Below are 12,973 nucleotides of genomic sequence, written 5' to 3' on the forward strand. Positions count from 1 at the left end.
ATAGAGTATAAACAGGTAAGAAGCCTCCTTAAAGTGCGCACCTGCCCGCAGCTGAGCACCTCTCCTCTAGAGTAAGAATGAGAACTTGTCTCCTTGCCTTGGAAAGAATGTGTGTGTGGCACACGTGCCTGCCTGCAGCTGAGCGCCTCTCCTCTAGAGTAGAAACCGGTAAGAAGCCTCCTTAAAGTGCGCACCTGCCTGCAGCTGAGCACCTCTCCTCTAGAGTAGAAACAGCTTAAATGCCTAAAATGACAGGAAGGGGTGCCTGAGAAGCACCCCCCCCCCCAATAACAAAAACAGATATCTACCCGCCCGATTTTGGGAGACCCAAAAAAATGGATTGCAGCCCCCACCGAAAACTGAGACACGAAATGGGTCAAGGTTTACCCCGAAAGCACAACCCTATTGGCCAAGGATGAAGCCCCAAACACCTCGAGGACCAAAGTTTGGAAATCTGTGTTTTAGCCGAGAGTCTTCCTTACAATGGAAAGGACCGGGACGGGGAACAATTCCTTTTGTTGGTGCTCCACATCTGATGCCTTTGTATTTGTCGAACTGACGCATCTCCCACCTTCCCACCACCGAGGTCTTTGAGAGGCAGTTGACGGACGTGTTGGAACAAGGCGGTTTCCTGACGTGCTCTTGCATGTTGGCCTTCCACCTTGGAACAAACAGACTCCAAGGGGGGGAAATGGGGCAAAGATCAGGCCCCCAATTGAAGATCTCCAAGTGCATTAAGCATAGTTGGGTCACACCAATGGAGAGAGTCAGAAACACTGGGGTGTCTGTGGTGGAGGAAAAACAGAGTTGGGGAATATGTTCACAATCTGTGCCTCTAGGTCTGCTGAACGTTGACCATAAAAGTCATGCTGGAGGACACAACTAGGTTGGATCTACACCATCATATAATGCATTGTATAGATAGTAGTGTTGTGCATTCGTATGGAATTGCAATTCGTTTTGTGTCGTTTCATTCGTGTGTAGACGAACGGTCGAAACGAAACAATAGCACGAAGGAAACAAAGGAGAAATTTCCGTGCACATCTCTAATATCCAGTGTAGACACATGAAATGCAATTCTACCTGCATTATATGGATCTACTCTACACTCACCGTGTAACTCAGTTCGATGTGCACTATGTGGCAGTGTAGGTCCAGCCTTAGAGGTTCCTAGAGGTAAACATCTCTCTGTGAGTTTTTCCAATGCGATTCTACGGCCAAGTTGTAGGACTTAAGATGCATCTACACTGTAGCGTGAATACAATCATAGCTCAATGCTATGGAATGCTGGAAGTTGTAGTTTGGTGAGGTTCTGGCACTCTTGGGCAGTGAAGGCTAAAGACGTCATAAAACGACAACTCCCAGGATTGCGTAGCATTGAGACGTGGTGATACAGTGCATTAATTCGACAGTGTAGACCAGATACATGCGCCACACACACACACACACTTTCCAAGGCAAGGAGGCAAGTTCTCATTCTTGGTCTAGAGCAGAGGCGCTCAGCTGCAGGCAGGCACATGCGCCACACACACATGCACTCTGCAAAGCAAGGAGGCAAGTTCTCACTCTTACTCTAGAGGTGTTCGTGTGCAGGCAGGCATGTGCACCACACACACACACACACTCTTTCCAAGGCAAGTTCTCATTCTTACTCTAGAGGAGAGGCGCTCGGCTGCAGGCAGGCTCATACGCCATACACACATGCACTATTTGCAAAGCAAAGAGGCAAATTCTCATTCTTACTCTAGAGGAGAGGCACTCGGCTGCAGGCAGGCTCATGCACCACACACACATGCACTCTTTGCAAACCAAGGAGGCAAATTCTCATTCTTACTCTAGAAGAGAGGCGCTCGGCTGCAGGCAGGCACATGCGCCACACACACATGCACTCTTTGCAAACCAAGGAGGCAAATTCTTATTCTTACTCTAGAGGAGAGGCGCTCGGCTGCAGGCAGGCACATGCGCCACACACACATGCACTCTTTGCAAACCAAGGAGGAAAGTTCTCATTCTTACTCTAGAGGAGAGGCGCTTGGCTGCAGACAGGCACATGAGCCACATACACATGCACTCTTTGCAAAGCAAGGAGGCAAATTTTTATTCTTACTCTAGAGGAAAGACGCTCGGCTGCAGGCAGGCACATGCGCCACACACACATGGTCGGGATCTCACCCTACGACTCCCAGCCACATGTGCCACACACACATGGTAGGTAGGTATCTCAGCCTATGACTCCCATCATCCCGAATCCAGCATGAGAACGATGGGAGGTGTAGTTGTCCGTCTGGTGTAACAGCCCGTTCTGTGTTGTGTTGTGGATGGAGTTGAGGAATGAGGTCACACTGTCAAGGATACCCTTCTCTCTGTGGTGCGCAAGTGGAGACTTGTTTTTCCCCCGGTGATGAGGTGATGTGGGGAGGGGGGGAGCGAAACCAAAATATAAAGCCCGACCACACGACCCCTCAAAGGTATTTCCCACTTCCACACCAGTGCTGGCCCTGGATGACGCCTGTCCGAACAAGCCACCGGGGGAAGTTTTGCTGAAGCCTCGTCCTCGGAGGCCGCCCGTGCCGTCTGACTTCTCTCCTTCTCCACCACACCTTCCCTTCCCTCCTCCCCCTCTTCCCATTCCTCCAGTCCCAGTTCAATTTGCTCAACGGCAGCATGGATCAGAGCACTGACAGTCGAGCTGCCTCGTCGAGCCCGTACAACTCGGAGCACGCCTCCAATGTCCCGACGCTCTCGCCGTACTCCCAGCCCAGCTCCACCTTCGACACCATGTCCCCGGCGCCCGTCATCCCCTCCAACACCGACTACCCGGGACCGCACCACTTCGAGGTCACCTTCCAGCAGTCCAGCACCGCCAAATCCGCCACCTGGACGGTAAGTCGCATGCTGATTATGTTTCGGGATTTTGGGTTGGCCTGGTAGGAAGAAGCTCCTCAATGGCTAGCCCCTTGAGTGATGTAGAACGGGAGATACAACCCAATCTGACCCTCGGTGATGCTAGTTGTCCACATCCTGGCATGGAAGGAGATGGACCCAAGGCACCTTCTCCAAAAGACCATGACCTTAAATTATATCTGTCCTCGTCCTAGCATGGAAGAAGATGGACCCAAGGTACCTTCTCCAAAAGACCATGAGCTTAAATAATATAGAACAGGAGACACAACACAATCTGACCACTGATGATACCACTTGATGCCTATACATCTCTCCTTGTCCTGGCATGGAAGAAGATGGTCCCAAGGCACCATCCCCAAAGTACCATGACCTTAAATAATATAGAACAGGAGATACAACTCACTCTGACCATTGATGATACCAGTTGATGCCCATGAATCTGTCCTCGTCCTAGCATGGAAGGAGATGGACCCAAGGTACCTTCTCCAAAAGACCATGACCTTAAATAATATAGAACAGGAGATACAACTCAATCTGACCACTGATGATACCACTTGATGCCTATACATCTCTCCTTGTCCTGGCATGGAAGAAGATGGTCCCAAGGCACCATCCCCAAAGTACCATGACCTTAAATAATATAGAACAGGAGATACAACTCACTCTGACCATTGATGATACCAGTTGATGCCCATGAATCTGTCCTCATCCTGGCATGGAAGGAGATGGACCCAAGGTACCTTCTCCAAAAGACCATGACCTTAAATAATATAGAACAGGAAATACAACCCAATCTGACCCTCGGTGATAGCAGTTGTCCACATCCTGGCATGGAAAGAGATGGAGCCAAGGCACCTTCTCCAAAAGACCATGACCTTAAATTATATCTGTCCTCATCCTGACATGGCAGGAGATGGACCCAAGGTATCTTCTCCAAAGGACCATGACTTTAAATTATATCTGTCCTCATTCTGGCATGGCAGGAGATGGACCCAAGGTATCTTCTCCAAATGACCATAACCTTAAATTATGTCTGTCCCCATTCAAGCATGGAAGGAGATGGACCCAAGGTATCTTCTCCAAAGGACCATGACTTTAAATTATATCTGTCCTCATTCTGGCATGGCAGGAGATGGACCCAAGGTACCTTCTCCAAAGGACCATGACCTTAAATTATATAGAACAGGAGATACAACACAATCTGACCCTTGGTGATATCACTTGTTGCCTATACATCTCTCCTCATCCTGGCATGGAAGGAGATGGTCCTAAGGCACCATCTTCAAAAGACCATGACCTTAAATGATATGGAAGAGGAGATACAACCCAATCTGACCCTCAGTGATACTAGTTGTCCACATCCTGGCATGGAAGGAGATGGTCCCAAGGCACCATCCTCAAAAGACCATGACCTTAAATAACATAGAACAGGAGATACAACCCAATCTGACCATTGGTGATACCACTTGATGACTATACATCTCTCCTCATCCTGGCATGGAAGAAGATGGTCCCAAGGTACCTTCTCCAAAAGACCATGTCCTTAAATAATATAGAACAGGAGATACAACTCAATCTGACCATTGATGATACCAGGAGATGCCCATGAATCTGTCCTCGTCCTGGCATGGAAGGAGATGGACCCAAGGCACCTTCTTCAAAAGACCATGACCTTAAATTATATCTGTCCTCGTCCTGGTATGGAAGGAGATGGTCCCAAGGCACCATCCCCAAAAGACTATGACCTTAAATAATATAGAACAGGAGATACAACACAATCTGACCCTTGGTGATACCATTTAATGCCCATGCATCTGTCCTCGTCCTGGTATGGAAGAAGATGGTCCCAAGGTACCTTCTCCAAAAGACTATATCCTTAAATGAACCTTCCGTTCTATAATATTAAAGGAAATTGTCATTTGGAGGAGGTGGCTTGGGAACATCTCCTCTATGCCAGGACTAGGACAAACCCTAGAGACCTTCCATCCCAGTTGGCATCGTCAGATTAGATTGTGTTTTTCTCTTCGAGAACATTTAAGGCAATTGTCATTTGGTATCATCTCCTACCTGACCCTGGTATCACCAAGAGTCAGCTTGGGTTGCATCTCCTGTTCGATTATACCAGTTGATGCCCATGAATCTGTCCTCATCCTGGCATGGAAGGAGATGGTCCCAAGGTACCTTCTCCAAAAGACCATGACCTTAAATAATATAGAACAGGAGATACAACCCAATCTGACCATGGATGATACCAGTTGATGTCCATGAATCTCTCCTTGTCCTAACATGGAAGGAGATGGTCTCATGACCATGACCATGACCTTAAATTATATCTGTCCTCATCCTGGTATGAAAGGAGATGGCCCCAAGGTACCTTCTACAAAGGACCATGACCTTAAATGACATAGAACAGGAGATACAACACAATCTGACCATTGATGATACCAGTTAATGCCCATGAATCCGTCCTCGTCTTAGCATGGAAGGAGATGATCCCATGACCATGACCATGACCTTAAATTATATCTGTCCTCGTCCTGGTATAGAAGGAGATGGTCCCAAGGCACCATCCCCAAAAGACTATGACCTTAAATGATATTAAACAGGAGATACAACTCAATCTGACCCTTGATGATACCAGTTGATGCCCATGAATCTCTCCTCGTCCTAGCATGGAAGGAGATGGTCCCATGACCATGACCTTAAATTATATCTGTCCTCGTCCTGGCATAGAGGAGATGGTCCCAAGCCACCTTCTCCAAGAGACAAGATGATTCAACCAAAGCTGATCCTTGGTGCTTCCAGTTGACTACAGTTGAATGAACGTAGCATTGGTTGGACCTTCTTAGTGGGTCTATCTTGTCTCTTCCAACTCTATGATTCTATGAATAATAATATCCCATATCCAAGATGTTTTGGAATATTTATAGAGAGACGAGACTTAAGTCTACACGTGACACGTATGCATGTTTCATATACACCTGATGGCCAGACAGCTCTTACTATCAGGATTTCGTCACGTTGAGGTGGAATCTCTGGTGTCACTGTCTCAGCCAGGATTTGGGAGAATTCTGGATCGGGTATCCTCACATGGCTGAGCTTTGTGGATGTGAACGAAGCACTCGCCGGAGTAGCATCTCTTTCCCCCGGCCCATGTCCCCTCAACCACGGCTTCTCTCCATCGGTTCTATAGCGTGACGGAGCATGTTGGTCCCCCACCGACAGGCGCAAAGCCATCAGGCCCTCGGCTTGCCGGATCTGCCCAAACTTGTTAGATCACAGCTGCCTCGATGCCTTCCTTGCCACGCCAGGCAGCTGGTAACTGATAGATAATTAGTATTTTTCTCAAGTCGCCTATCAGACTTGGTACCCACTGTCTCGCAAGTCTTGCGTGTTCTTCTTTCGAAGCCGTGCTGTTGAAGGATGCAGGCTTTGGATGGTTTGTAGAAGAAGACGAGGTCCATCCAAAGTCATCATCCTTGGACATCAAAGTGGAATCACTGTGCACCTGTTACTTGTCCTTTTCGAAACTCTTGAGGACTTCGAAACTCTTAAAGACTTCGAAACTCTTAAAGACTTCGAAACTCTTGAAGACTTCGAAACTCTCGAAGACTTCGAAACTCTTGAGGACTTCGAAACTGTTGAGGACTTTGAAACTCTTGAAGACTTCGAAACTCTTAAAGACTTCGAAACTCTCAAAGACTTCGAAACTCTCAAAGACTTCGAAACTCTCAAAGACTTTGAAACTTTTAAAGACTTTGAAACTCTTGAAGACTTCGAAACTCTCGAGGAATTCGAAACTCTTAAAGACTTCGAAACTCTTAAAGACTTTGAAACTCTTGAAGACTTCGAATCTCTTGAAGACTTCGAAGCTCTTGAAGACTTCGAATCTCTTGTAGACTTCGAAGCTCTTGAAGACTTCGAAACTCACGAAGACTTCGAAGCTCTTGAGGACTTCAAAGCTCTTGAAGACTTCGAAGCTCTTGAAGACTTCGAAACTTTGAAGGCTTCAAAACTCTTGAAGACTTCGAAGCTCTTGAAGACTTCGAAGCTCTCGAAGACTTCGAGACTCTCGAAGACTTCGAAACTCTCGAAGACTTCGAAACTCTTGAAGACTTCGAGACTCTCGAAGACTTTGAAACTTAAAGACTTCGAAACTCTTAAAGACTTCGAAACTTTGAAGGCTTCAAAGCTCTCGAAGACTTCGAAGCTCTTGAAGACTTCAAAACTCTTGAGGACTTCGAAACTCTTGAAGACTTCGAAGCTCTTGAAGACTTGGGGGCTCAGGTTTATTTTATTCTATTCTTGGGAAAACTACCCAAAAATACAGCAAAGCATACAAAAATATGCTTAAAGTTGAGCATCCAGCTCACAGCAAGCAGAGCATGAAGTGCCACGTGGTTGTAAAGAATTGAGAGCTTAGGAAGCAAACATACAGAGTTCAGTCATGAAGATTACAAAAGCCATGAGCCTCCTCTAGAGTAAGAATGAGAACTTGCCTGTTGCCTTGGAAAGAGAGAGTGTGTGTGGCGTGCAGGCACAGAAAGTGTGTGCGCCTGCCTGCAGCTGAGCGCCTCATCTAGAATAAGAATAGAACTTGCCCCCTTGCCTTGGAAAGAGAGTGTGTGCATGTTTAGCATGCAGGCCCAGAAAGTGTGTGAGTCTGCCTGCAGCCGAGCGCCTCCTCTAGAGTAGAAATAGATAAGACGTCTCCTTAAAGCACACACCTGCCTGCAGCTGAGCACCTCTTCTCTAGAATAGAAATAGATAAGACGTCTCCTTAAAGCGCACACCTGCCTGCAGCTGAGCACCTCTCCTCTAGAGTAGAAATAGATAAGACGTCTCCTTAAAGCGCACACCTGCCTGCAGCTGAGCGCCTCTCCTCTAGAGTAGAAATAGATAAGACGTCTCCTTAAAGCACGCACCTGCCTGCAGCTGAGCGCCTCTTCTCTAGAGTAGAAATAGATAAGACGTCTCCTTAAAGCGCACACCTGCCTGCAGCTGAGCGCCTCTCCTCTAGAGTAGAAATAGATAAGACGTCTCCTTAAAGCGCACACCTGCCTGCAGCTGAGCGCCTCTCCTCTAGAGTAGAAATAGATAAGACGTCTCCTTAAAGCACGCACCTGCCTGCAGCTGAGCACCTCTTCTCTACAGTAGAAATAGATAAGACGTCTCCTTAAAGCGCACACCTGCCTGCAGCTGAGCGCCTCTCCTCTAGAGTAGAAATAGATAAGACGTCTCCTTAAAGCAGACGCCTGCCTGCAGCTGAGCGCCTCTCCTCTAGAGTAGAAATAGATAAGACGTCTCCTTAAAGCACGCACCTGCCTGCAGCTGAGCACCTCTTCTCTAGAGTAGAAATAGATAAGACGTCTCCTTAAAGCACGCACCTGCCTGCAGCTGAGCACCTCTTCTCTAGAGTAGAAATAGATAAGATGTCTCCTTAAAGCACGCACCTGCCTGCAGCTGAGCGCCTCTCCTCTAGAGTAGAAATAGATAAGATGTCTCCTTAAAGCACGCACCTGCCTGCAGCTGAGCGCCTCTCCTCTAGAGTAGAAATAGATAAGACATCTCCTTAAAGCGCACACCTGCCTGCAGCTGAGCGCCTCTCCTCTAGAGTAGAAATAGATAAGACGTCTCCTTAAAGCGCACACCTGCCTGCAGCTGAGCGCCTCTCCTCTAGAGTAGAAATAGATAAGACGTCTCCTTAAAGCACGCACCTGCCTGCAGCTGAGCACCTCTTCTCTAGAGTAGAAATAGATAAGACGTCTCCTTAAAGCGCACACCTGCCTGCAGCTGAGCGCCTCTCCTCTAGAGTAGAAATAGATAAAACATCTCCTTAAAGCACACGCCTGCCTGCAGCTGAGCGCCTCTCCTCTAGAGTAAAACGATGCAATTTTTGGATCGAAAGTTTAGTTAAAACTAGTTGGACAAAGGATGTGAGCGAGGAAGAACGGGTGCTCCTGGACCCATCTCCCCTCGCTGTGCAATGCGGCAGGCATTTCTCTCTGATGCTCTCCCCCCCCCCCCAATTTCCAGATAATAATGAGAAAGCCGGCTCGCTCCGTGCGCTAGGCATGTGCTCTCCTCCTCTCCCCGTCCTAACAGATTTGGCCGGGCTGGTTAACGGTATTTGCGGTTTGCAAGATGCTACACGTTGGAGGGAAATGACAGACACGTTATTATCACCTCTCCGCCGCTCTCTGCCCAAACCTGCCCGGCGAAGGGGGCCCTGCAGCTGCTTGCTTCCAGAGAGAGGGGAAATTAGCCGCCCCGGGCAGTGGGTTTCTTCCTCGCTTGCTGTCTTTCTTGTCCTGGTTTCGTGGGATGTATTGACTGCAGGCCCACATATGTGGAGGAGAGTTGAATGAGGAACGAAAGAAGGGGCAAAGGAAGAGGGAAGGAAGCTTGGTTTGGAGAGAAGCATCGTGAGCATCCTACGTAGAGTTGACACCACTCCCTTTGAGAAGGATGGAAGGCAATCCCTCCCGTTGCCATTCAAGTCCAGACAGCTCTGCGTCAAGCCATGATGATCAACAAGATCTTATCGGCCGGGATTCTGTCGGGACACATCCGCCTGGCAGCCCCGAGCGGGTGAGAGAGAGGCGACAGGACCTGCTTGGAAGAAGAAGTGGATGAGATGCTCACAGCTGGGTCCAGAGCTCTCCAAACGCTCAGGAGGACAACATTGCTTGCCTCATCTTTGGCTTCTTCTCCTTCTCATCTTCCATGGAACTCTCAGGAGGAGAACGTTGCTTGCCTCGTCTTTGGCTTCTTCTCCTTCTTCTCATCTTCCATGGAACTCTCAGGAGGAGAACGTTGCTTGCCTCGTCTTTGGCTTCTTCTCCTTCTTCTCATCTTCCATGGAACTCTCAGGAGGAGAACGTTGCTTGCCTCATCTTTGGCTTCTTCTCCTTCTTCTCATCTTCCATGGAACTCTCAGGAGGAGAACGTTGCTTGCCCCATCTTTGGCTTCTTCTCCTTCTTCTAGTCTACCATGCTCAGGAGGAGAACGTTGCTTGCCTCATCTTTGGCTTCTTCTCCTTCTTCTCATCTTCCATGGAACTCTCAGGAGGAGAACGTTGCTTGCCCCATCTTTGGCTTCTTCTCCTTCTTCTAGTCTACCATGCTCAGGAGGAGAACGTTGCTTGCCTCGTCTTTGGCTTCTTCTCCTTCTTCTCATCTTCCATGGAACTCTCAGGAGGAGAACGTTGCTTGCCTCGTCTTTGGCTTCTTCTCCTTCTTCTCATCTTCCATGGAACTCTCAGGAGGAGAACGTTGCTTGCCTCGTCTTTGGCTTCTTCTCCTTCTTCTCATCTTCCATGGAACTCTCAGGAGGAGAACGTTGCTTGCCTCGTCTTTGGCTTCTTCTCCTTCTTCTCATCTTCCATGGAACTCTCAGGAGGAGAACGTTGCTTGCCCCATCTTTGGCTTCTTCTCCTTCTTCTAGTCTACCATGCTCAGGAGGTGAACATTGCTTGCCTCATCTTTGGCTTCTTCTCCTTCTTCTAGTCTTCCATGGAAACCACAAATGTTCAAGAGGAGAATGTTGCTTGCCTCATCTTTGGCTTCTTCTCCTTCTGGTCTTCCATGCTCAGGAGGAGAACGTTGCTTGCCTCGTCTTTGGCTTCTTCTCCTTCTTCTAGTCTACCATGCTCAGGAGGAGAACGTTGCTTGCCTCATCTTTAGCTTCTTCTCTTTCTTCTCGTCTTCCATGGAAACCCCAAACGCTCAGGAGGAGAACGTTGCTTGCCTCGTCTTTGGCTTCTTCTCCTTCTTCTAGTCTTCCATGAAAACCCCAAACACTCAGGAGGAGAACATTGCTTGCTTTATGTTTGGCTTCTTCTCCTTCTTCTTGTCTTCATTGGAAAACCCCAAGAGATGGAACGGCGTCCACTTTTTTGACCATCAATCATATGCAGTGAGCTCTTGGGTTTGGTTCCAGGAACTTCATGGACACCATAATGGTAAAATGTGATTGGAAAAGTCATAGAATCATAGGGTTGGAGGAGAAGTCGAGAAGCAGTGCCTTCAGTTAGGGTAATTCCACCAAAATATAGCAGAGTACCAGGAGTAAACTCCATAACCAGCAGAAACTTATGCGTGGTCCAGCAGAAGTTTGGGTTGGAGAACCTCAACATTTCCAGGAAGATGTTCCCTCAGATTGAATAAGAAGCAGGGGACAAAAAGGGCTGCCGTTGGGAGAGATCATCAGGAGTTTTGGAGTATGGTGTCATCTGTACGCAGATGATGTCCAACTCTGTCACTCCTTCCCACCTGTCACTAAGGAGGCTGTTTTGGTCCTGAACTCTTGTCGGACTGGATGAGGGCAAACAAATTGGAACTGAATCCAGACAAGACAAGAGGTCCTCCTGGTCAGTCGTAAGGCCTAACAAATAAACCTCTGTGATATATTTTTCTCAACACCTTCAATTCCGCTTCTGCTGTTGCAAGAAAGGAAGGGCCGGATAGCTCCAGGCGCCTTGGCAGAGAGGGTTTGGCTGGAAGGTTTTGTCTTGGCCTTTTCTCAAAAGGAGCTGTCCCTGGTAGCGAGAAAGGAGAACAACACACATGAGAAGAGTCTGAAGGAGAGGGAGAAAGAACGATCCACTTGTGCAAACCCATGCCTGCTTCTTGGCAGAACAGGGTTGGACTGGGTGGCCCATGAGGTCTCTTCCAACTCTGGTCCAGGATGGTCTTTGAGATCTCAAGCTGGGTGGGCCTCTTTCGCATGGATCACCCCATCCAAGGTCTAGCAGAACATAGCGCTGTGCAAGAGATGACTCCGAAATGGGTCTGTTGTTGTTGTGGGTGATGGGTCTTGGAAGGCCTCCCGGAGCTGTCGGGGCTTGTTGGGGTTATCAAGGGAGGCAAGTCTGCACCGGCGGATCATTTGCACCACAAGCAGCTTAGCGTAAAAAGCCCCTCCGCCGTCCCGGAGCTGTTCCGTCTCCCAGGCATGTCGGGGACGTGTCTGGCAATGCCAGCATGAAAAGGGTCCTTTGACTGATGGATGATTCTGGGAATGGGTGTCCGTAAAAAATATCCTTCTCAGTGTCAATCCAAAATAGGTCTCCAAAATAGGATGGGAGACGACACCTGGCTTGAAAACAGTCTAGGTGTCTTAGTAGACCACAAGCTGAATGTGAGCCAAGAGTGTGACACGGCAGCGAAAAAAGCCAATACGATTCTAGGCTGCATCAATAGAAAGATAGTGGCTAGTAGAGTTGTTCATGGAACCGTTTTGCTTCGTTTCAGCCGTTCTTTCATTACTTTTGTTACCTTTAGGCCCCTCCCAGTATGGAAATCAACTCGATACGAAAGCAGCCAAGAACCTCCTCTAGAGTAAGAACGTGAATTTGCCTGTTGCCTCCTTGCCTTAGAAAAAGAGTGTGTATGTGCACACAGGCCCCGAAATTGTGCACGGCTGCCTGCAGCCAAGCGCCTCCTCTAGAGTAAGAATGAGCTTGAAAAGAGAGTGTGTGTGTGGCATTCAGTCCCAGAAAGTGTGCGTGTGGCATTCAGTCCCAGAAAGTGTGCATGCCTCCATGCAGCCGAGCGCCTCCTCTAGAGTCAGAATGAGAACTTGTGTGTTGCCTACTTGCATTGGAAAGAGAGTACGTGTGTGGTGTGCAGGACCAGAAAGTGCAATCACCTGCCTGCAGCCAAGCGACTTCTCTAGAATAAGAATGAGAACTTGCCTCCTTGGAAAGAGTGTGTGTGCGTGTGGCATGCAGGCCCAGAAAACGTGGGTGCCTGCCTGCAGCCGAGCGCCTCCTCTAGAGTAAGTATGAGAATTTGCCTGTTGCCTCCTTGCTTAGAAAGAGAGTGTGTGTATGTACACGCAGGCCCTGAAATTGTACATGGCTGCCTGCAGCCAAGCGCCTCCTCTAGAGTAAGAATGAGAACTTGCCTCATTGGAAAGAGTATGTGTGTGTGTGTGGCATGCAGGCCCAGAAGGCGCACGCACCTGCCTGCAGCCAAGTGCCTCCTTTAGAGTAAGAATGTGAATTTGCCAGTTGCCTTAGAAAGGGAGAGTGTGTGTGTGTGCATGCAGGCCCCGAAATTGTGC

At 48.4% G+C, this 12,973-nt stretch overlaps 1 protein-coding gene across 4 annotated transcripts in view; it reads left to right on the plus strand.

Moving 5' to 3' along the window:
• The window catches only part of tp73 (tumor protein p73), a 43,811-nt gene that overhangs the window by 15,101 nt on the left and 15,737 nt on the right, over nucleotides 1-12,973 (plus strand). For all 4 annotated transcript variants that reach the window (XM_062965615.1, XM_062965616.1, XM_062965614.1 and 1 more), the window contains one exon: nucleotides 2,638-2,883. In XM_062965615.1, the coding sequence (XP_062821685.1) occupies nucleotides 2,638-2,883 (246 nt within the window). The remainder of the gene's footprint in view (nucleotides 1-2,637; nucleotides 2,884-12,973) is intronic.

The sequence above is a fragment of the Anolis carolinensis genome, unplaced genomic scaffold (genome assembly GCF_035594765.1).
Source record: "Anolis carolinensis isolate JA03-04 unplaced genomic scaffold, rAnoCar3.1.pri scaffold_15, whole genome shotgun sequence".
NCBI lineage: Eukaryota > Metazoa > Chordata > Lepidosauria > Squamata > Dactyloidae > Anolis > Anolis carolinensis.